Below are 21872 nucleotides of genomic sequence, written 5' to 3' on the forward strand. Positions count from 1 at the left end.
TGGGCCACATCGCTGCACAGTTCACATCTTGCATATCTGTGTAAGCAAGTAAAAAACCCGAAGCCTCTCAAGATGGCACTTTGCGCTGACATTGGCTGATCCAAGAACTCGCATCCCCGGCGACCCCGGAACCCAAACGCGCCCAAACCAGCACAGCTGAACCCAGCCCCTGTTCCCCAGCCCAGCACGATGCCCCCTTTTCCCCGATGCTATATTAATGAAGGCCTGCCTAGAGATGTAGGGACTACCAAACTTGTCCGCATTCGCCCTCAGCCTCATAAAAAGTGACATCTCTAGAGGTCGACTTACTGCACTCTACTCCTATCAACGATGGAAAAGCCGCAAATTCCTGGGGAACCTTCGAACGCGTCCGATTCACCCTCTGAGATGAGCACGCCCAAGGGAATACTACCTCGGTTCCTCAGGCGCTTGCTTGATCACCCACGGGAAAGGAAAATGGTAAAGATGGCGTCGAAAAGTAGTGCGGCGGTGCTGGATTCCGGGTCAGGTGGTTCCCTACAGCACTCTGCCGGCGCATCTAAGGCCCTGAACGAGGCTTCAGGGTTCCTAGACACACTTCTAAGGACCACGGGCCGTAAGCCATATTTTTTATGTTATCGGCTCAGGCGGAACACATTCCTAGATTAACACAAGATAGCTCTCACAGCGGCGCAGCAATGCGAACTCGAGCACTACCGCTTCGGGGTTGAGAAGGTCCCAAATCACAAGATCCAGGAAGAGGACAATGTGGAAACTTTTGACCCGTAGGTTTTAGCCCTTAGTTATTATAACGACCTAGATTAACTCGCGAGTATCAGGTCTAAGGATACGCGGAGGCTCATCCAACTCGCCGCCGAAAAGTCGGACGATACGTACGCAACTCTGTCCGAGCCCCTTTCCAATTCGATAACTTTTGAAATCAAGGCCGTTCTAGACAGGAAGAAAGTTCGAGGGACGGTGGTGGATAATATGCTAGTCGTTGCCATCCGAGGCTCGGTCACCTTGATGGACTGGATGGTGAATGGGAATGGCGAGCCGGTCTCATCACAGGATATCGGCACGCCACCCGCTCAGTTCCATCGGGGCTTTCTAGCCGTCGCCGAAGCCATGCAGGAGCGACTCGCAAAACACATCCAGGCCACAGTTGAATCATGGAAGGCTACGCAGACGTCACCATCATCCAGCCAGCTTGACCTGCTTCTGACGGGCCATTCGGCAGGCGGTGCCGTGGCCCAGCTGCTCTACGCCATGGCCGGGTCCGCGTCATCACGGCTTGCCTTCACCGCCGTCGTCCCCAGTACGTCTCGCTCTTGACTCTTCAGTCACCCTCTCCCCAACAAGACAATTTCCGACCCAACTATGCCGCTGACACCACTTATAACTACAGATTTCCGGCAGGTGCATTGCATTACTTTTGGTGCCCCACCCATCACAACCATACCCATCCAGCCCCCGGCGCGGGACCCCTTCCGGTCGGGCCTGTTCCTGAGCATCATCAACGAGGGAGATCCCGTCCCCCTAGCACAAAAGGAATACATCGACGCGGTAATACAGGTCTTTGTGCTCAGTCCAGAGAAAGCCGAGGAACTGTACCACGACGGGTACCCGGTCCCACGCCCCGTCTTTCGAGCAAGTGGGACCTGCGTTGTCCTTCGCGACCAGGATGCTTCAAATCTCGCTCTCAACCGTTGGACTGCCGTTCTGATTCCGGAGGAGCGGCTCCACCAGAAATTGTTTGCGAACGTAGCCGTACACTCCGGGAGCGAGTACTTGGAGAGGTGCAAGCTCTTGTTCGCGCGAGGCGGGTAAAATCGATGGCTTGGGGACATAGGATAATAGACGTAGTTTACACGCCGGTAAAATGGCCAAGGAAATTGTGCAGCCGAGTCGTATCTACATACGCTAACTGGAGAACTCCCAGTGTTCTCTAGTAACTATATACGATCTATCTTAGAGCGATTAAGATGCTTATGATCCTGACGTTGAGCAACAACCTGGGCATTACGGATGTCCCTACCAAAAGGATTAGCTCACCGCCTTCCGGATTTCAGTGGTTCTGCTTGGCAGAAAAAGGCCCAGAGGCACTCACAGTTTAATGAGCCGTGGAGCCAATTCGTTTGGAAGGAACATGCGTACATGTTTAGAGTGCTTACAAGTAAGTCCCTTTTTGCTCCTTGTAAGCACGCTCAATCCCTTGGCATAGCCCTTCCTGAGCGTACGACGTCCTTGCGTCCCATTGGTCGTATGTTTTTCTTCAACGATTGGTCCAGGTACGTTCAAAGGATCGCTGACGGATGCCGAGACGGGGACGTGGAACGTTGCCCCATTCCGACACCCAATTTTAGTGGGTTCCGTGTTTGGGCTGTTAACTCCTAGTCCCACTACGCCGTGGCACACGCCATCGAGGGCGCGACATGGGTTGTGTTTTGGGCTTTGGTCCATCCTACGGAACAAAGTTAACTCCTTGTCCCACTACGCCGTGGCGCACGCCATCGAGGGCGCTACATGGGTTGTGTTTTGGGCTTTGGTCCATCCTAACTACGGAACAAAGTTAGCTCCTAGTCCCACTACGCCGTGGCACACGCCATCGAAGGCCCGTTACAAAGCGGCGGCCCGAGAGGGCAGAAACGTAGACCAAATCCCATCGGTCGCCCCGGAGTCTCTAATTTTAGCGTTTTCCCCCGGTGATAGCCCCCCGGTGTACGCGTCTACGCGGTATGGCGGGTCTCGGTCAAGATTCTTGTTCCCATCTTAGGAAAGGTGATTTCGATTTGAGTCGTTCCAGATGGATTCAACACCAAACGTCGCCGCCCCCGACTCAAACGCAGACCGGGCCGCGCCACGGTGGGCTAGACGATGGCGATGGCGATGGCGATGGCGATGAGCAGAGGATGAGGATGGCCCAACCTGAGACGGCCTCGGCGAACCAGTCCCGCCCTTTTGAACTTGAGTCTTGACGAGAACCAGAACAAGCATATAAGGGCCAAGTCGCCATCTACCAGGAGAACTGACTTAGACCATCAACACACTTCGCCTTCAGCACACTCCGCCTTGCGTTTTCCACTCCACATCCAACAAGCTCACCATCGTTCGCTCTCTTGAGCACATTCCGCGCCTTTGCAAAAGACTCGTTGCCCTACTCATCTCCAAACCCCCAAGTAAGTTTCATCCCGAGACCCCTCGGCGTTCTCCCCAAGATTAACAAATGGCAGACAAACCATACAAGATGCCTCGCGGAAGCAGCGGTGGTTCCAGGTCGTCCTCCGGCAGTTCTAGCGGTGGGCGCCTCCGCCCAGACCCCCATTGCGACTATTGCCGCGGCAGAGGCGAGTACACGACCACGGTGACCCAGGATGTCACCTGCCGCACGTGCAGGGGCAGTGGCACGATGTCGACAGGCTCTATCCCATGCAGGTCCTGTTACAAAGGGAAAACAGGACCTGGACGCAATGCACCGAAATGCAGCCATTGCCGGGGGTCGGGGAGTATTGCTCAGTCAGGCCCGTGCAACCGTTGCGCGGGCTTGGGACACAGGCGCGAGAATGTTTCAAAGACGGTCAAGTGCGACTGCGCGGGATATTATTGATTGTTGGTAGCGGGTTGGGGAGTTCTCGTCTTTGTGTGTTGGGTTCGTTATAGGCTGGTCCCATAGGGTTACCCGAGTATGTAGACTTGGCCCTCGAAGGGGGGTTGTGCTTGAGCTAGCTGGGCTAGAGGTCTGGAAGGTCTGGTACCTTTGAATAGAGTTCACCTTTAGCTGGTCTAAATATTTTTAACGGCGCATGTGCCGAGCATTTTGGAATACCGCTGTGATTTAGCGAGTCCGCATCTTGCAATTGGGTACCCGGTACCTAGGTATATACCGCAGCCAGGGCTCGCCACAACTCAAACAAACCAAATCCGAAGGCGTATTTGAATTGATTGGGCCAAAACTTGATTGCGTTTGATTAGAGTTGATCTGTTTGACAGGAGTCAACAAAATCCATACCAAATATAACCCTAACCCCCATTACACGCTGATTCTCTTTCTACCTTAACAGCCATTAAATACCTATACGGAACTACCTATAAAAAAATGAACCCGAATTAAACGATCCTACTTCATCTCAACACCATAGTAGGCAGGATATTACCTAGCTCTTATAGATAGTTGGATGCCTGGTTTTGTTGGTCCAGCGAAAGTTGTGATGTAAATATCTGTAAAACAAACCCTCTTGTAGCGCCAAGTAACAGGTTTGGGGTGCCACAGGGCATCATGTGAGTTGTGGTGGCTGTTGGGGTGCAGGAACAATTTTGAGATCCCCAGCAACCTTCTGTGGCTAGTAGTGGCGAGTTCAAATAAGTCAAATGGATTTGATCAAATTTGCGATCTTATTTGTTTGACTGGGTGCTCGATTTAGTTTGTTTTGTTTTGATTTGCGGCGAGCGTTGAGTCTTTGACCGCAGCCCCCTCTAACTCTCTCGGCGGTCAACCCGATCCAACGACCCAGTCTAGGGGTGGCCCTCTTCGGGCTCGCGTTGTTGTAGCACGAACGTTGAAAGATGCTCGAGTCTCGCCCAAGCCTCCGGTGGAACCCGTAGCTTCACCCATTCCGCCGCGTCAGGATAATCCCTTGCAAATCGTAGTAGCTCCTCAGTTAAGCCTAGGTTACCAAGCAACGTCTCGTACAGGATCCATCGCTTTATACGTATCTCCTCGGTACGGGATTTGTAAACCCTTGGAGGTGGCTGCTTAGGGTACTCCTGAATAAGGACGCGGTTGACCCGTTGGAATGGATAATACCGGAGCTCACGACGCACCCTACTAGGAAGCGGGTCGCGCACCATTACACTGCCACAGTTAGTTAAATAGCTACGGTGGTAGGTAACCTAAGAGATCAAGACAAACAATTCTGTTCCGGTCCATCGATACCATACAATCGGCGGGTCTGGCGGCGGACTCTCGTCCGGGCCGTGGTGGTCGACAAGGAACCAGCACTCGACGTTATCCAGGGCAAAGTGGCATTGGTAGTTCCAGTGGCGCTCGCGGAATTGGTCGAGCTCGCGCTGCCAGACGTGCTGGCCGATCAGGCTCAGCATTGCATCCTCTCTCTCCGCAAAGTCGGTAGACTTATCGCCGGGAACGAGGTGCGTTTGGGTCTGCACTAATACCCGGACGGCACTGTCAAGATGGGGCGTGTTGGCGGTAGCGGCAGCGGCGGCCTCGGTCGAGGCGGGGTCCGCCACATTGGGAGTGTCCATTGAATGAGTATCGACGCGATGATTTAGAATTGGGGAGTCTTGCAAGTTTTGCTTTACCTACCAAGGTACCGTAGGTACTGTACCTACCTAAATAAAAGTGGGAGTAAAGATGGTGCCGAGACTGCATACTGCTTGACGGGCCCCGCCGGCCCTGGCCTGCCCCACACCTTCACCATTCCAGCTCCCTCGTGTGTGGCACAGCTTGACTTGGTTACCACTTGGCCAATGAGTTAAGGCTTGTCTAAAATTAGCCGTTCGTTACACGAAGTTGGCCGATGGCCCCTGCGGCGTGAATCGCGTCGCACGTCGGGTGCCGCACATGTCAGCGGCGGGCGTCGTAAGTTGTAACCAACTTGGTCGTAACGTCGATGGCCTTGACGGCCCGGGGAGCTTCGCCTAGGAGGAGCTGCATGGCAGCGTCGTTGACGCTGTCAACCTGTGCGAGAGACGAGGTGAGCCGCGAGAGTTGGCGGACGACCGATGTGGTCCACTTGCTGGTGCAAAACGCAGCATACAGGTTGGGCACTTGAGCGGGGAGGTCCTCGACCTCGTCCTCTCCGGGCTCCCAACTCGGACGAGCTGCTCCGGGATCTAGCGACCACCAGTTTGTAGCACCATTCACACCAGTGAGGGCATCGCGCTTACCTATCTTCAGTCTCCCAACGCGGTGTCGTCTTCTTCCGCTCCCAGGACAGCCTCACGGATGACCTGCAAAAGGAGCTGTTCGGCCGGCTTGGCAAGTTATCTGGCAAGCCCGAAGCGTCCAGCTTGCACACTATCCACCCGGTCAGCAATGCCGCCCGCGAACACGGCGCAGCGACATCGAAATCACCGTCATCTCGTCCAAGCAGTCCAAGAAACTCTACGCCGACCGCCTCCACGGCGCCTCCAGCGGCGGCAAGCATCATCAGACCGGCAAGAACCAGCGGCACCCCGACATCACATTCGAGGCAGTCCCCAGTGACCACGCCCTGCTGCGGCTGACGCAGCTGCCCCAGACCGGCGGAGGTACGTCCCCTTAACAGCCAACCCCTTACCCCCAACCCCAGAAATCCACCCAACCCACCGCCAGTTCCCCACCACTTAACACCCCCACCCCCCCAACTCACAGCACACGCTCCGGGTCCCTGGCCACAAGCTCCACGACCGCCGTCTCCCCGACCCTCCGCCCCTTCCCCGACACCCTGACAGTGACAGCCACCTACGCGCAGCCGCTCTTCAACGAAGCCGCGACGCCGCAACAACTTCACCCTGTACGCCGGCCCGCGCGGCGCGCCCGACAACGCCGGCGACACCCTCGACGCCCGTGCACCCCGTGGTGCGTACCAACTCGGTGACGGGGTGGCGGTTGGTGTTTGCGGTGGGGTGTGCAGAGGGTTCATGGTTTGAGCGAGGAGGAGAGTCGGCATTTCTTGGAGTGGTTTGTTAGGCTGGTGATGGGGAATCGTGATTTGCAGCTGAGGTTGAGGTGGAAGGAGGTGAATGGTGTGGCGATTTGGGATACTATGAGTGTGTACCATGCGGCAACGCCGGATTATATCTTTGAGGAGGGGCTGGGGGAGAGGAGGCGAGTCGGGCGGTTAGTTTGGGGGACGCGCCGTACTTTGATCCGGAGAGTACGAGTCGTAGGGAGGCGTTAGGGACGGTGGTTGCTTGAGGGGTGGTGGGGGGAGGGGGGGAGGAGTACGTTGCCTGGTAGGGGGCGAGTATTGGTTCTAAGGGGATATCGGCGAGAGCTGTGTCGATTACATGACATATTCGAGTCACTTGCACATGCAACATACCACAACACTCATGCATAGGTGTAGGTATTACCTCCTAATCAACCACAGGATCCTCCCATGATACCGTACTCCCATATTTCCATCCGTAAACCACCGAGGCCTAGGACTATTTCCCAGACCCAATGCAATCGTGCCACGTTCCTCTTAACTCCCCCACGGGTCTTCTAGGGGGTTTGGAAAGCCAAGATCCTGCCCCCCTTCGGGTTCCTCAACTTGAGCTGACTGCCATCCGGAAACAGGTGGGCCGTACAAGTTACTGTATTCTCCTGTGTCGTATTCACGAAATGAACTGAAATGCGGGTCGGCAACGAGGTCGAGGGGGGTTGTCATGTCTTTGGGTTCCGGGACCGAGCTAATAGCCGTGGTAGAACCTGTATTCTGGACAGGTTTACGCAACGCAGTGCTGTTTGCAGAGGTAGCGACAGAGGTAGTTGCTCCCGTGTTGGTTACCATCGTAAGCTCTGGTGTTTCAAGGTGGTCGTCGATGGGGTCCAAGTCAATGCCCGTGGTCCAGTTCATGGTGGGATCGGGGAACTGGCGAACGGAAAACGGGTTGGGGGTGTTAATCCCATCCGAGTATGAGTCCCAGAGCTCCAGGGGCGGGGGCGATGATAGTTCATTTAATGCTGAGCTCAGATCTGCCGCGTCGTGGTTCAGGCTTTCTGTCGTATCCTCCGGGTCCTTGTGTATGTCCTGACTCCCACCGGTCGTATGGCTCGATGACGGCGTCTCGATCAAATTGACGAATTGAATGTCTGACGAAGTCTTTTGCTTGATGTCTTCAAAAACCTCTGCCGCGGCGACCATGTATGCGATTGTGGACTGATCGGCGCCTCTAACGAGGTGACCAAAGAGCTCGCCGGTGGTCTTGTCGATTACGGCGGACCCACTATCTCCGATACGGAGAGAGCTTTCGAGATGAACAGGGTAGAGCCTCTGAAAATGGGGCAGTTTCGCGTTCCGTAAGTACACGACGGTGGGGAGTAAAACGCCGTGGACCACACCGCAGGAACCGGCGGCAACGACCACTTCTTTTTCTTTAGTTGGGATGATTGCTACCCCCTGAATATTCACCATTCTCCCATCACTCAGGATGATGGAGTTCGGTAAGAAAGCCAACTGCCCGTAGTAAGGGGGTATGACGATATCCAAAGGAAGCAGCGTATAGTCGAGGCCGGGATTCGGGCCGTGGCTGCTATCATATTCCAGGTGCCTCGGAATGGAAGCACTTTGCGGTATGGGGTAGTATGGCGGCCGGGGCTCAGTCATTGGGCTTTTGTTGGACTCTTGGCTCGTGTGTAGATCCACCTCGTCGTCGTCTTCACTCATGTCGTCGAAATGACAGTCGTTGAACCGGTTATCAAAATCGGAAAGAGATAGAACCGGGTCGTCGTCAATGACGTGGGAGACGGTGAGTTGGTAAACACGGCTTCCAACTTGTATGATGGCACCTCCTGTTGCGTGTCGAGAACCGAGGTAGATGCGTCTCCCAACTGGGCGAGGGGTCTCGAATAGGTCAAGAGCCAGGTTGATCCCTTCCCCGTCGAGAGTTGAACTCTTTGGGGGCTCGTCATCTTTATCTCTTTCCTCATCCCGCTTGTGACTCCGGGAGGGCCGTGGTCGACTTCTAGCCTTATTCTTCCCGCTAGACGTGCCCGCCAGTGCGCGGACTAGACCAGGCTGTTCCAGGGGCAGCGCGCTTGCACCGAGGGCGAACTCGGGGTACTCTTCCGGAACACGGCTCTGGCGGATTGCGTCTTCGGCCTGCGTTCTGACCCGAGGGTTGGAGCAGCAGACCATGATGACGGGCCGCGACGCTTCCGGGCTTCTCCCGATCATGTAAAGCCGCAGGTAAATGTCAGCGTCACCAAGGTCGACGTTCTTCAGCAGCCCCTCGATTTCCGCCACGATTTCGTTGTCGAACTTCTCCATGGCGGGCCCGCAAGGCCACCAGACCCGTTTTCGAAGACCGCGGCGGGAGACGTCGATCTCACGGGAACAGGACAGCTCGGAGCTTTTCCATTTTTTCCGAAGGCCTGTAACTCTGCGAAGTTGCGTGCCGGCCGTTAGCCGGAATATGGTTGTTGGATGGGGCAGTGCGCCGGGGTTAGGAGGGGGCATGCGGGCGATATGTTCCGTCGTGAGCGTCATTTGAGCTTGGATAATTCATCGGTGCTCTAGGGGTTGAAAATCGGGATGTATGGATGGGCCAAGGTGTCTCTTCAAGTGTGTTCGAGTTGGAGAAAGGGGGGTAGACCCCTGTATGTATTACTGAGGCACCACAGCCTCGTCGGTGGCGGAGCACATGCAGCCCAAGCTGGAACCAGCACTCGTTGGGCCATCGTCATTCGTCCATGCATCAGCAGTGGTGGCTGGCTGAGTTAGGCGAGCTGCAAGGTGGACTAACTGGGCGCGGAAAGAATCCGAAAAAGCGCCTCTTCCGCTCTCTGTTTTGACTCGGTCGGAACCTGCGAACAATGATTGTACATACAAATACTATCGGAGGTCCCAAAACGGAGATCGGTTCCCGTTGGGGGACCTGCCGGATCTGTGTACTGATATACCCCACTGCCACCACCCCCAACAAATACATATCTTTATTTTGTAGTTACTGGCTTGTCGATTCGGCATGGAACTCAAGCCATGTTGGGTGACTCGATCGAGCTGCTAGATGCCGATGCATTACAGGTTGTCGGCTTGCTCTGGCAACCCTCTTTATCCGGCATCAGAGAACTCTTCAATGGTGACAGAGAGAATAAGCTCGGCCACGAAGCTTACTGCGACTACTTTCGACGTCAATGGCACATCCTTGCTCTCTATGGTGACGAGCAACATGCTGGGTCGAGTTCGCCCCAGGCCATTACTCGCTTAATGGCACATATCCAGAACGGACAAACCCGAGAGGAATTGATGCATCCCCTGCAAGAGGCCGGTGTAGAAGAAGAGGCGTGTGAACGATCTCTCAACCTTGCAGTCCGGCTTCTCGTCATGATGCGGTTCGGGATCGCCAAACACCAAGTCTCACCACGGCGCTTTCTACGATGGGAGCAAGGGACACTCCAGGCTTTTATTCATGTGTTGTTCGAGGAGGTTCCAAAGCTCAGCTGCGAACAAGTTAGACTCCCAAAGTCGTTCGATGCGTGGTCGATTGCGAACATTGCCGGCATCGAGATCGCCTTCACCGACAACATAGCCGACCACCTCCTGCTTGTCGACGACGATACCAGGTTACTCATTTTTCACCATGCCTCGTTTCTCGAGTACCATCGCAGGTGAGGGATTATGGCTAAGCCTTCTCCTACTCGTTTTCCCTCTTCTATCCAGTGGCTGTCGTTTCTTACCCCTTCACTCCCTTTTCATTGCAGCGCCGCATCGGTTCGAGCGTTTGTCCTCATTCCCGGTGCCTCTCCTATCACCTCCTCTTCTCACCCCTTAACTACTTCCAGCACAATGAGAACCCTCTCTTAACCACAGCCTCACTTTAGCAAGACCTCCCTCTTCCCAGGCGACTTAGTCAACGAGACTCTACGCACGCTGGCTCTCCTATTCCCTCAAGCAGAGTTCAGCAACCAACGACGGACCCGCACTCCGCGGCGGAGATGGCTCCAGAGCCTGCGAGTGAAGCACCGGGAGACCGAGCACACCGTCATCGACCCTCGCCTGGCTCTCTGTGGAACACCCCAAGGCGAAGACCGACAAATTGAGCGCTTCCGCTTCTGGCGGGACCGCCTCGTCATCCTAAAGCAAGCATACGACGATGCGACGCCCCAGACTCTCGGCCAGTGGTGGCACGACAGACGGAATGGTGTTCAGTGGTATACCTTTTGGGTGGCAGTGTTGGTTTTGGTTATCACGACATTTCTGAGTGTGGTGCAGGCTATTGAAGGGGCGCTGCAGGTTTACAAGGCGTATCGCCCTACTGAATGATTTCCGGACTGAATTTGTGAGCTTTACTATCAGGTACTGGGTCTCACGGAAGTTATGCTGCGGCTTGAGGTTGTCACAAAACTAACCCGGCTCGCTGGGGCTCCCTCTAGTGAGCTGTCCGGCAATGTCGGGGCATTCTCATGGAACCTTGAGTGGTTTATACGCACATATAATTACCGTCTTCAGAGCGTTATTGAGGCACCTCGCGAGTAAAGGCCAGTAACCAACACTGTCTTGCTGTCTTGAGAGCCGCTCCGGTGTCCCCCGTCCATAGAGTTGCCCGACTCCCAGATATTTTCCCACGTACTAAGCCAGACCCCTTTCCACGAAACCGATTATCACATTCCGCTATCCACATCGCGCCCTCATTCTTTTCAAGCATTACGCACGAATGTCGAATGCTGCTCGGTAGTGCGGCCCAGCCGAGGTAACATTTTCAATTAAAAGTTTCAACACACATTTACCCCAGGTTCCGTGAAACGTTGCCTTTCGGTTCAACGAAGACATGCTCCTATAATTACAACACGGTTCCCCCTCGACTCATCTCGTTCAGTACTATCCTCAACTGCCGGCCGAATGCAACCAATGCAACCTCAACCCCCTGACTGATTTTGCTTGCACCTCAACTCGAATTCACACGCCGGCGGTTCATTGGCCGGAAGTTCTTCAACAAAAGGATCTGCAAAGATGGCAAAGATTATTAGCCATGTTGAGGCATGCATTCCCGCTCCAATGGCGGAACGGGAACGTCCAGGGGCCCCTAACTAAGACCGTCCCTGTCCCTAAAACCCTCAAGACATATTAACTCCCGCATATTAAGGTGATAATGTACGCGTAGCTCGTACCTGACGCAATCGTTCAGTCCGAATATGGAGGTACACTTCCATATGCAAAGTAATTATAACGGGCTCGGCAGCCCGCCCGCATCATGGACGGCGTTCCCCGGCCGTCTCCGAAGTCAGCACATGAGTGACGATGCGTTTGTTTACTTCCACCCTCGTGGCCGTCGGCCTGCTTGGGTTCGGCCTGGCCCAGCTTGAGGTCTCCCCCGACGGCAGTTGTGGCCCCGAAACCCAATACTCCTGTCTTGGGTCTGAGTATGGCAACTGTTGCTCTGAAAGTGGCGAATGTGGTGGAACGGACGAAGTCTGCGCTGGTGAGGGATGCCAAGCAGATTTCGGACTATGCGGTCGTGGTGTTGGCGGACTTGACCCTACGAGCGGCACTGAGGAACCCACCACAAGACAGACGGAACTTCCGACTCCGACAACTACTACCACGAGGCGGACAGCCCTTCCCACAAGTGACCTCCCGCCGACCCAGTCACAAGTGGTGTCAACAATTTATGTGACGTCCACCATTCTTACCACCGCGGTACAGAGCACGTTGATCACGGTCACCTCGACGGATGTTGACCATGTGACTACAACCATCCCGACCACCGCAGTTCAGACAAACACGGTGATTGTGAACACCACATCGACGCATTTCACCACGACGACTGCCACCAGCTATTCTATCGTCTTCGCCACGGTGTACAACACCATCAACGTGACCAGCGTTTCAACCACCTGGGAGACCGCTACCTCGACTACGACACGAACGTTGGACACGACGCGCTACTTCAACCAAACCCTCACCTCGACATTCACCCAGCCCATCACCATCACCTCATACACCAGCGTCGACATAACCCGAACCATCAACGCCACATCAACAGACCTCCTCACGCAAACGACCACCGTCCCCTTCACCATAACCTCCACCGCGACGCGAACGGTCAACTCCACCCTCCTCACCACCGAGATAGGAACAACCGAGATCCCCGTAACCATAACCGCCACCTCCACCGCCTTCACCACCCAAACCGACCTCATCACAGCCACCACCACGGCCATCACAACCGCCACCCAAAACATCACCCACGAGTTCAACACCACCTCCACCGCCGTCCAGACACAAACCCAAACCCAAACCGTCACCGCCACCGCGTTGGACACTGCAACGGTCACCGTCACCGAAACAGCAGCACCGCCAACAGTGCCACCGACCACAGTCACCGTCACGGTCACGGCTACGGAGACACAGACGCTGACGCTGGAGATACCGCCGGTGCAGAGCGGGGGCACGCTGACGGTGGGGCCGGGGCCGGGGGAGCCTGATCCTACCCCGACGGGAGATGTATCGGGGACTGGGGCGGGGACGGGGAGTGGGAGTGTGAGTGTGAGTAGTGGAGCGGCGACTTTGACTGTTGGGGGGCCGTGAGGGGGAGGGGTTAAGGGTTTGTATTGGGGATTGAGAAAGGGTGGAGAGGGGAGGGGGTAAGAATTGTGGTACGTGAAGTGGAGATAGTAATATAGTGCGAGTTCTTGAAATGAGTTGCTTGTGATGAGAGATGGGAGTTGGTGTGTTGGAGGGGAGGAGATGTCGATGGTCTTGGAGCTTGCGGCACAAGCAGAGGATGTCCCTCGGCACCGAGAGTGGCCGCTGTCACGAGAATGGGGGGCTAGAGACCAGGGGTATCACGTTCTATAACTACCTCTCCCCGCTAGACGCAATGCGAACCCGTAAACCAAACCACCCGATACCCACCGACCCCCGTCACAGCTTCCTAAACACCGTACTGAAAATCTCCCTGCTCTTCATCAGATTCATAACCCTCAGCCGCTCATTATCCAAATGCGCGGCATCGCTTGCCTGTCCGCACGGCAAATGGGCCGCCGGCGCATTGAACTCCTTCTCCAGGTACCTAATCGGCGGAATAGACCCTCCCTCACGGATATACAACGGTTTCCGTGCCTTGGGCTTGTCCTCCCCATCCGTGGCATTCGGCGGCAGCGCCACGGCAACCCCCTCAGCACCAGTAACCCCACCCCAAGCGCGCATGACAGCCTCCTCAAGCGTGCGAAAGATATAGTTCCCCGGCACACCGAGCCACGGCTCAGCCTTGTTGTCGATGCGGATAGTCAGGGTGTTGTCGCTAGCAAAGGTGGCGTACTGGTCGCGCAGGTAGCCCCGCAGGGCGTCGATGACGTCCTCGACCTCCTGCCCCGGCACCAGGCGCACGCTGACGTTGGCCGTCGCGTGGCTGCTGATCAGGCTGCCGTCGGGGCCCGACACGTTGTAGCGGTGGATGGTCAGGTTGGGCTCGCGCCAGCGCGCCATCAGGCTGCGCTTGAGCGCCTCGACCGGCCCGCGCGACGGGTTGCCGCGCATGAGAATGCCCGCGATGTCGTCGTACCGCTGGTCTTCCTCGCTGGTCAGTGGGAGGATGCCGTCGTAGAAGCCGGGGATTTTGACGTGGTTCTTGGAGTCTTTGAGTTTGCCGAGGAGGAGGGTCAGGTCGGTTAGCGGTTCGGAGAGGAGGTTACTGCCGTCGACGCCCGAGTGGAGGTCTGGGTGCTTGGAGTCTACGCAAACTGTCGCGTGGAGAACGCCGCGCAGGCCGTAGGTGAGACAGGGCACTTCGTCGTCCAGCCAGTAGCTGTTGGCCAGGAGCACGTAGTCGATGTGGCCGATCAGGTCTTTGTGTGCCTGGATCGTGTCTTCGAAGCCGCGCGAGCCGGACTCTTCTTCGCCTTCGATGACGAAGATGATGTCCGAGTCGAGGACCTTGGCTTGGAGGAGGTCCGAGACTGCGTAGATGGCGGCGATGATTGGTCCCTTGTTATCACTGACGCCGCGGCCGTAGAGGTACCCGTCACGGCCCTCCAGTTTGAAGGGGTCGGTCTGCCAGTTGTCCCCCTTCATATCCGCCGGGACGACGTCGTAGTGGCCGTAAAACAGGATCCGCTTTCTCTTCTCCGATGGCTCGAGCTTGCCGCTGAACTTGGCGCAGACGATGGGGTTGTGCAGCCCGCCGGTGCTCAGCATCTCTACCTCGGCGCCCAGTCGCTTGAAGAGAGAGGCGAGGTAGGTGGCCCCCTTGCGACAATCCTCGGTGAACTCGGGGCGAGAAGAAATGGTTTTGAACGAAACAAACTCGCGAAGTGATGTGATCATCATGTTCTCGGATCCATCGATCTCCTGCTCGGCCTGTGTCGGCATGCCGTTAACACGCCAGACGCGGACCGTGTTGTCGTTGGCCCCAGTGATGAATAGCTGGTCGTTTTGATGATTTGCCACCGCTGAAGACAGGATCTTGGCGTCATGGGCCTTCCACCGACTAAGGCATTGGTACTTCTGGCTGACATTCTGCGGCAGCCCGTTCTTGTCTCTGCCGTAATGAACCGTGCTGTGTTTCTGTTCCGGCATTAGCTCACGCCTGGCGGAGACCAACTGAAGCGCTTACCGAAGCTGACCCTCCTGTAGCCCCACTCCATAAGAGGCCGAAACTCATCCTAAGAGTGTTGACATTCCCATTGTGAGCTTTGATGACCCGCAGCTTCTGCTTCGTGTCGAGGTCCCACAGTTCGATGATGCCCTGCAGCTTGCCGGCGTAGAGAAAAGACCCGTCCACGGCCATGGACATGATAGACTGGCTATCGTCATCGCCCAGGGTCATCAGCTCCTCAATATCCCCCAACACACCGTCGTCGTGGTCTGGACCATCGTCGGACAACCTCCACAGCTTGATTGTGCCGTCTCCGCCCCCGGTAACCAGTACCTCCTCTTCTGGGTCACCAAGCACGGTAGGCCCCTTTGCTATCAGCATGCAGAACACCCAGCCGTAGTGCGCATATTGTCGAATCGCCCCCGAGTCAATCTCCAGCACCGTTGTGGCCTTCGGTATGAGATTGTAGTGTTCTTCCATGCGCCTAGGCGTAGACGTCCCCCCGATAGCGCGCGAGTCGAAGAAGCGGTGTTGTCGCTTGTCTGGGTGGTTCGCAGAGTCGTGGGGTACCTTCCTCGAGGGGTCCTTCAAGCTGATCCATTGTATGTCTTGCGTCTGTGTCCCGAGATAGAGCGTTTCGCGCTGGGGCGAGTAAGCAACGCTGAAGACATCGCCAACGTCATAGGTGCTATAGATTTCGTAAAGACGGGTAAAAGTCTTGGGGCACCAGACGCCAATGATGGGTTCGCATGCGCTCGAGAAGAGGTACTTGTTGTCTTCGGAGAGGAGCAAGCAGAGGACGCTTCGTTTGTGGGCTTGGAGGGTTTGGACGAGCTGGTAGGTGCCGAGAGACCAAATGGCGATTTCTCCCTTACTTGTACCCGCAAAAACGTATTTATCGGAGACGGCGATGGCTAGAACGGAACCGTCGTGACGGAGTTCTTGAAGTTGATCGGGAGCGGTGTCGGGGCAACCGTCGTCGAGCTCGCGGCCCTGCAGGCTCGTCGTCATCGTCGGAGTTGGTTCTGGTGGGCGTACGACTGTTAGCATCGAATTGAAAGCAACAAGTAGATTTTCCGCGTTTCGTCGTCACCTCGAACAGGAGGCTGATGTGAGTTGGGACATCTTCACCAGACCGCTGCTGACGACATTTTTGGGAAGCATTGCAACGCTCCGTCTCAGCCCAAGCCCCGCGCTAACGAGTCCAGAACACCCGCGGCCCTTGCAAGGGTCGTTTCCCCACGTTTCAGGGCCTGGCGCTGGGAAACTCCACTAAAGAGGATTCTGGGCCCGCGAAAAACACCCCACGGAGCACGCAGCGTCGACCCCAGTGTCGCACACAGTCTTCTGCACCCGGTCCATCTTCCGGTACCATTGAGCCGGGACGGAACGCGCCGCTCAGGTGGGGGTTTGCGGCAGGAATGTCAGGGGAAATGACCCGATCGAGATAAGGAGGCACACGTGAGGGAAACAGACGACAACTTACCAGGCGGGGGATCATGGGGTGGCTGCACAGCTGCCGCCCTGGCTTTGGGGATCTTGTTGCATCCTTTACAACGCTCCTCCTGCCCATCTCGTTCCTCTTCCTGGGGATCGTGCCGCCATGGATCGAATCGCTCGCGGAGGACGGGCACACCCACCGCCATGTCGCCGTCCACGACGTCGTCTGCCGAGCTCGTTGAGCTGGTGCGCCGACCAGCAAGACGCCAAACAAAGTTCTGCGGAGCAAGACGTGCGCGGCTGGGAGGGTCTTGGTTTTGTACTTCCGGCTCGCTCGGTGCTCCGAAATCTCCCTCTTTGCGCGACATCTCACCGGAACCGAGACATGACGCGAGATCAGGGGCAGCGTGCGCCATTGCAAACACTTTCAAATTCTGGGGCGCACAGGTCGGAAGAAGAAGGACGGAGGCATCTCACCGCTCCTACGGGACCAAGGTAGCAAACAGAGAGAAGAGCTGACACGGTGGGTTCTCAAGGACGGATCGGCAGAGGGAACACTGGGCATTTGCGCGACGAGGTTGTCGTTGTTCATATACCTCATTGGCAGCGGGTTCCGAATCGGCGACAGAACGGACGCCACGAAGCATGCTAGACAAAGCCACGGCTCGATTTCGCGCTTTGATGGTCACAAGGCACCAGGGGTTGAGATCGATTCCTTCTTGGCGGGTGCTGGAATGGCTGGTAGGATCGCGTGGCCGCGGGGAGGAGGACACCGCATACCATCCCTGTGATTGTGCAGAAGGACGAAGTCGCAGGGAGTTGACGCCGGGATGCGCGGTTTGCGGCAGCCCACGGACCTACCAACTAAACTGCGTAAAATCTCCTCAGGCTTTGTTTGGTCCCACAAGGCTTTGGTGGCGTTTGGTTTCCGCGAGGAAGAAGCAGGCCAAGAAAAGATCTCCCCGACTCACAGAAACGATCAACTCTGAGGAGCCACCTGTCTCTCATACTGTACGCAAGTATCAGGGTGTCAGGGTAGGAAAGGCAAGCTGCCAAGCTCTTATCATGCCTTCTTGATAACCCAGATCGTGATTTTGCTGATTGTCGGTTCTCAAGCCGCAGAAGGCGAAATCGGATTGTGCAGGTCACCGAGAAACTCCGACCATCGGCCGTGGACCGGATCCACTCCCGGTCAGGCCTTGTACTTCAATGTGTATTGCCTCCACCGTTTAACAGCCAGACAAAACAATGGAATGTTATGGGAGGAAACAAAAGTGGTAGCGGATAGGGGGTAAGTATTGAAGTTGGTTCAATTGATCCACTTTTAAGAACCGGGAATCGCAGGAGACACTGGGGAGACCCAAACTCCCGGGCAGCCGACCATCGACCTCGGCTCCAGTGGCAGGCGAGCGCTGCTCCCGCTCCTGCCTTCCAGTCCCATGGTTGCCTCATTTATTCCACCTTGTTCTTCGACCTACTTGTACCCTCAGGCGCGGCCGCAGCGTCTTTCTGCGGCCTCTTCGCTACGAATCGGCCTCTCAGGGCATTGTACCAGACATCAACGCTTTCACCAGGTTTGCAGGTGATTTCGGCGAGACGGTCGGAAACGGTGCTAAGAATCCAATGTTTAAGCTCTTTGTGGGCCTGGTCTTCATGTCGGTATATCGCAAGGCGAGTGTTGAATAAGACTAGGTCTGCGGCATAGGCAGCTCTGGAGTTAACTGTCATTTCATGAGCATTGTTTGGACACGCAGCAGGATCGACGATAGTCCCAGCCTCGATACCCTCAGGCGTAGTGCTGACGACAATCGTTGCTGAGTCCTGCCCCGGCATGATTCTCTTGTCGTATTTAGTCGGATCGGGTGCTACTGGCATGTCTTCAAATGGCTTCAACAGGGAGTTGCCGGCGTCATCCAGGTTGTCGGGGTTGATCTTCTCGTGCCAAAGATGGGCGGCGTCCGCGCGCAGGATAAACTCGCGATTCCAAGCAGCCCAATGAGACCGTACGGAGAGTAGCTCCAGAGGTGGGAGGCCGATCACCATGTCGAACGATGATTGCGTCCGGGTTGAATGTCGTTATAGTCAGTATTTCCCTCGGGGACCTCGTTTCTCACCAGGCATTTTTGGCCGTTGTTCGTGCGTGCGCCTGTCTTCAGATGCATTTAAACTCCCGTGCTTTGGAGCTGCCCTGCTTTAGAAGAGGCAAGGCGCTAGCCTTCTTATGGCTTAGCGCTTGCCAACCGGACAGTGGCCCGTGCACCCACCCCTGCCGCCGAACAATTTTCTTCGGTTTCTGAGATCATCGAAAGCCGACTTTGCAGACACCACCCCCCGATAACGACGACTTTGTCCACCCATCGACGATAACCGCGCACCGGCAAAACCCATTGACAACGGGGACCACCAGCTAGAACCGAACATCATAATCTTCCCTGACACCGTGTTTTACGATACCGCCACGCGCTGGGCGCAACCCAAGTCTCCTGCTTTTCGCTCGAAACCCGTAACCACAAGCCAGAATGGATCACACCCGCGACCCCTGTCCCTGGGTCATCCTCAATGATTTCGGCGGCGCTTTCTGTATGGGTGTATGTATCCCTAACCGCTGTTCGGACATTCCCTTGCGACGCAACTGAGTTCCCGAGCCCGCCGTCGCCCGGCTTCGAACTACGCCACCCGATCTCTCAACTAACCTCTGGTACTAGGCCGTCGGGGGGACGATCTGGCACGGCGTTAAAGGTTTCCGGAACAGTCCGTATGGCGAGCGCCGGCTAGGCGCCATCACAGCGATCAAGATGCGCGCCCCGGTATTGGGAGGCAACTTCGGCGTCTGGGGTGGTCTGTTCAGCACATTCGACTGCGCAGTCAAGGGCGTCAGGAAAAAGGAAGATGCGTATGTTCCCCAGACCTTACTCCGGGATTTCGGATGACCACCGGCTTGTTCGAGCCGGCGGTGGTCCGATAACCCATTAGAAGCCACAACGAGCTAACAGAATGACAGGTACAACGCGATTGTATGTAACCCGAACACCGATCGTACACGGCTGATACTGACGGGATGCAGATCGCTGGGTTTTTCACAGGCGGCTCGCTGGCGATTCGAGGCGGATACAAGGCGGCGAGGAACGGTGCCATCAGCTGCGCCATCCTGCTCGCCGTCATCGAGGGCGTTGGTATCGGGTTCCAGAAGATGTTTGCGGGCACCACAAAGCTGGAGGTAAGTCGGCAGGACAGCCATGTTGCATGCGGCAGTACTGACTTTCTGAAGGCCCCGCAACCACCGCCGTCGGGCGAACAGATGCTCGCTTAGAATAACGACGACTTTGGACCGCGAGTGACGGCTTTTCGACACACCCAACTCTTCTCCGAGCTCTCGACTGAGCCCGGACGTGTATTTATGTATGCATTTATGACGGTTAGCATATTGGTGGCGGCGTTCTGTACCATAGAACCGGTCGGTTACGCTTTGCCACGGGCGAGTGGAAGCCGAGCCCAACCAGCGGAAAACAACATCTGCAAAATAATATCCATCTTCAAGCCAAAAACGATCTAGAGCCAGGGACAGGGGCCATATACGCATGAATTTACACTCGGCAGACGTTTAACCTAGTTTCTCACCGAACCATAGCCGCGGGTTCTCCGGCTTGCCTTCGCCAACATACGCGCCAGACACTTCCTGGTCCTCTCGAAACACCCGAGCGACTGCGACCCCGCGCTGATCGACCCAAGCCCGAAACATACCGCCGCAATTGTAATCTTGGAGCAGCTCGGACCGAGCGTCGACCACGCGACCCTCGGCCTCCTTCACGACGATACACTCGATGCCGATCATGCCGCCCTCACCTTCGCCAGTTTTACCCCACCGATCCCCGGCGCTCTTCTGGACCTCCCCGCCTGGTCCAATAACTCTGGTCACCGCGGCCGCAGAGGTGTCCCCGGCGAAGCGCGCAATTGAACCCACCGTTCTGGCGGCCGCTGTCCGAAGAAAACGAGTCGCCATTGCCAGTACCAGAGACGGCAACCGAGCGAGTTCTCGTCAGGTTGCCCGAAGCGGCCACAAGTGGGGTGTAAACCCACGGCGTCGGCAAACACTCGGCCATTATCCCCTTCAAACCCCCCGACAACACCACCGCCGGACCATGCTTTACCCATCCAGTCCCCGAACCACCGGCATCCTCAACCCATTCCTCCGCCCAAAACCCCGCCCCCACTGTCGGCGTATCCCCAATCCTCCCCGTCAACTTGTTCGTCAGCCCGCCCGTGCTCGTCGCAACACACACAACACCCTCCCCATCCACCGCCACCGCCCCCACCGTCCCCTGCGGCACATACTCCTCCCTACACCACGTCCCCAGCCCACCCCCCTTCTTCTCCCTCTCCAACCCCCTCACATGCTCCTCCCACCTTCGCCTCGTCCAGAAATACCCCTGCTCCACCATCGCCAACCCGTACCTCTCCGCCAACTGCTCCGCCGCCAGCCCATGCAGATGCGTATGCCCCTGCGCCCCGGGTACATCCAGCAACCCGTCACCCCCACCCCCACCCTCCCCAGCATCCATCCCCCCCATCAAACCCGACGGGCGGAGATCCCCCTCCCCCCTCTCGAGCAGCTCCCGCGCCAGCCGGATCGGGTTGCGCACGCGGCGGAGGCCGGACACGCCCACGGCGCGCTTGGCATGGCCCCGCGATACCATGACTGAGGCTTCCAGCTCGTGGGTGCCATCGCGCGTGAAGACGGCGCCGTGGCCGGCGTTGAAGAGCGGGTTGTCCTCGAGGAGGGTGACGGCGTGTGTTGCGGTGGCGAGGGCGCTGGGTAAGGGATTGGGGTTTTGGGTGGTGGTGGTGGTGCTTGCTAAGGTGGTGGTGGTGCCCCCAAAAGTGGTGGTGGTGGAGGAGGGAGGGAGGGGGGTGGTCATGTAAGTGTGGGATTTGGAGATCTGGGGATGCGGTTAGGTTGGGTTTTGGGGGTTGGATATGAGTTAGATATGGGGGAAGGGGTATGGTATGGGTTGAGGATTAGGGAAAGGGGGGACGCACGATGGTGAGGAGGGCGGTGCGGAACTCGGCGTAGCGCTCCGGGGTTAGGGTCGCGGGGGTGATGTTGCCGGCGCCGCCGTGGATTATGAGGCGGGGTTGGAGTTGAGGGTTGGGAGGCGAGGTGGGTTGGGGTTTGTACTCCATTTTTACGGGAGGCTTTGCAGTTGGTT

The 21872-nt window shown here is 56.6% G+C and overlaps 10 protein-coding genes across 10 annotated transcripts; 5 read left to right on the top strand and 5 right to left on the bottom strand.

Annotated features, from left to right (window-relative positions):
• Positions 1-465: 465 nt before the first annotated feature.
• Positions 466-1809, top strand: B0H64DRAFT_446542 (Alpha/Beta hydrolase protein; the record flags this gene model as incomplete). Its single annotated transcript, XM_062806921.1, has 4 exons — positions 466-595; positions 659-764; positions 819-1297; positions 1388-1809. 4 exons carry the CDS (start codon positions 466-468, stop codon positions 1807-1809), a joined length of 1137 nt encoding a protein of 378 aa, XP_062654829.1.
• A 2256-nt stretch (positions 1810-4065) lies between these two features.
• Positions 4066-5383, bottom strand: B0H64DRAFT_478602 (uncharacterized protein). Its single transcript, XM_062808260.1, has 2 exons — positions 4889-5383; positions 4066-4831 (listed from the first exon to the last, which is right to left on the bottom strand). Exons 1-2 carry the CDS (start codon positions 5239-5241, stop codon positions 4492-4494), a joined length of 693 nt encoding a protein of 230 aa, XP_062654830.1. The 5' UTR covers positions 5242-5383; the 3' UTR covers positions 4066-4491.
• Positions 5384-5514: 131 nt separating this feature from the next.
• B0H64DRAFT_478603 (uncharacterized protein) lies at positions 5515-6578 on the top strand (the record flags this gene model as incomplete). The annotated part of the gene is made up of 4 exons (XM_062808261.1): positions 5515-5845; positions 5897-6002; positions 6059-6249; positions 6439-6578. Exons 1-4 carry the CDS (start codon positions 5722-5724, stop codon positions 6576-6578), a joined length of 561 nt encoding a protein of 186 aa, XP_062654831.1. The 5' UTR covers positions 5515-5721.
• A 454-nt stretch (positions 6579-7032) lies between these two features.
• Positions 7033-9273, bottom strand: B0H64DRAFT_410344 (uncharacterized protein). Its single transcript, XM_062804784.1, has one exon. It carries the CDS (start codon positions 9174-9176, stop codon positions 7170-7172), a length of 2007 nt encoding a protein of 668 aa, XP_062654832.1. The 5' UTR covers positions 9177-9273; the 3' UTR covers positions 7033-7169.
• Positions 9274-9489: 216 nt separating this feature from the next.
• B0H64DRAFT_410347 (uncharacterized protein) lies at positions 9490-11190 on the top strand. The gene is made up of 2 exons (XM_062804785.1): positions 9490-10297; positions 10511-11190. Exons 1-2 carry the CDS (start codon positions 9669-9671, stop codon positions 10950-10952), a joined length of 1071 nt encoding a protein of 356 aa, XP_062654833.1. The 5' UTR covers positions 9490-9668; the 3' UTR covers positions 10953-11190.
• Positions 11191-11927: 737 nt separating this feature from the next.
• B0H64DRAFT_450967 (uncharacterized protein) lies at positions 11928-13217 on the top strand (the record flags this gene model as incomplete). Its single annotated transcript, XM_062807147.1, has 1 exon — positions 11928-13217. One exon carries the CDS (start codon positions 11928-11930, stop codon positions 13215-13217), a length of 1290 nt encoding a protein of 429 aa, XP_062654834.1.
• A 186-nt stretch (positions 13218-13403) lies between these two features.
• Positions 13404-16477, bottom strand: B0H64DRAFT_410348 (uncharacterized protein). The gene is made up of 2 exons (XM_062804786.1): positions 15244-16477; positions 13404-15194 (listed from the first exon to the last, which is right to left on the bottom strand). Exons 1-2 carry the CDS (start codon positions 16273-16275, stop codon positions 13554-13556), a joined length of 2673 nt encoding a protein of 890 aa, XP_062654835.1. The 5' UTR covers positions 16276-16477; the 3' UTR covers positions 13404-13553.
• A 1290-nt stretch (positions 16478-17767) lies between these two features.
• Positions 17768-18819, bottom strand: B0H64DRAFT_45960 (uncharacterized protein). The gene has a single exon (XM_062807446.1). The coding sequence runs from the start codon at positions 18706-18708 to the stop codon at positions 18118-18120; it is 591 nt and encodes a 196-aa protein (XP_062654836.1). The 5' UTR covers positions 18709-18819; the 3' UTR covers positions 17768-18117.
• Positions 18820-19184: 365 nt separating this feature from the next.
• On the top strand, positions 19185-19975 carry B0H64DRAFT_446549 (Tim17/Tim22/Tim23/Pmp24 family-domain-containing protein; the record flags this gene model as incomplete). Its single annotated transcript, XM_062806922.1, has 5 exons — positions 19185-19253; positions 19371-19558; positions 19667-19679; positions 19730-19882; positions 19934-19975. 5 exons carry the CDS (start codon positions 19185-19187, stop codon positions 19973-19975), a joined length of 465 nt encoding a protein of 154 aa, XP_062654837.1.
• A 291-nt stretch (positions 19976-20266) lies between these two features.
• B0H64DRAFT_446550 (nucleophile aminohydrolase) lies at positions 20267-21846 on the bottom strand (the record flags this gene model as incomplete). The annotated part of the gene is made up of 3 exons (XM_062806923.1): positions 20267-20559; positions 20627-21602; positions 21703-21846. The coding sequence occupies 3 exons, from the start codon at positions 21844-21846 to the stop codon at positions 20267-20269; spliced, it is 1413 nt and encodes a 470-aa protein (XP_062654838.1).
• Between the last annotated feature and the right edge of the window lie 26 nt (positions 21847-21872).

This window comes from Chaetomium fimeti, assembly GCF_033439085.1.
Source record: "Chaetomium fimeti strain CBS 168.71 chromosome Unknown B0H64scaffold_10, whole genome shotgun sequence".
Classification (NCBI taxonomy): Eukaryota; Fungi; Ascomycota; class Sordariomycetes; order Sordariales; family Chaetomiaceae; genus Chaetomium; species Chaetomium fimeti.

Coding starts and splice junctions, on each gene's coding strand:
- B0H64DRAFT_410348 (XM_062804786.1), bottom strand. CDS start 16,275: ATGCTAACAGTCGTACGCCCACCAGAACCAACTCCGACGATGACGACG. Junction 15,195..15,243: donor CTACAGGAGGGTCAGCTTCG/GTAAGCGCTTCA, acceptor ATGCCGGAACAG/AAACACAGCACGGTTCATTA.
- B0H64DRAFT_410347 (XM_062804785.1), top strand. CDS start 9,669: ATGTTGGGTGACTCGATCGAGCTGCTAGATGCCGATGCATTACAGGTT. Junction 10,298..10,510: donor TTTCTCGAGTACCATCGCAG/GTGAGGGATTAT, acceptor GCCTCACTTTAG/CAAGACCTCCCTCTTCCCAG.
- B0H64DRAFT_410344 (XM_062804784.1), bottom strand. CDS start 9,176: ATGACGCTCACGACGGAACATATCGCCCGCATGCCCCCTCCTAACCCC.
- B0H64DRAFT_478602 (XM_062808260.1), bottom strand. CDS start 5,241: ATGGACACTCCCAATGTGGCGGACCCCGCCTCGACCGAGGCCGCCGCT. Junction 4,832..4,888: donor CGATGGACCGGAACAGAATT/GTTTGTCTTGAT, acceptor TAACTGTGGCAG/TGTAATGGTGCGCGACCCGC.
- B0H64DRAFT_45960 (XM_062807446.1), bottom strand. CDS start 18,708: ATGGTGATCGGCCTCCCACCTCTGGAGCTACTCTCCGTACGGTCTCAT.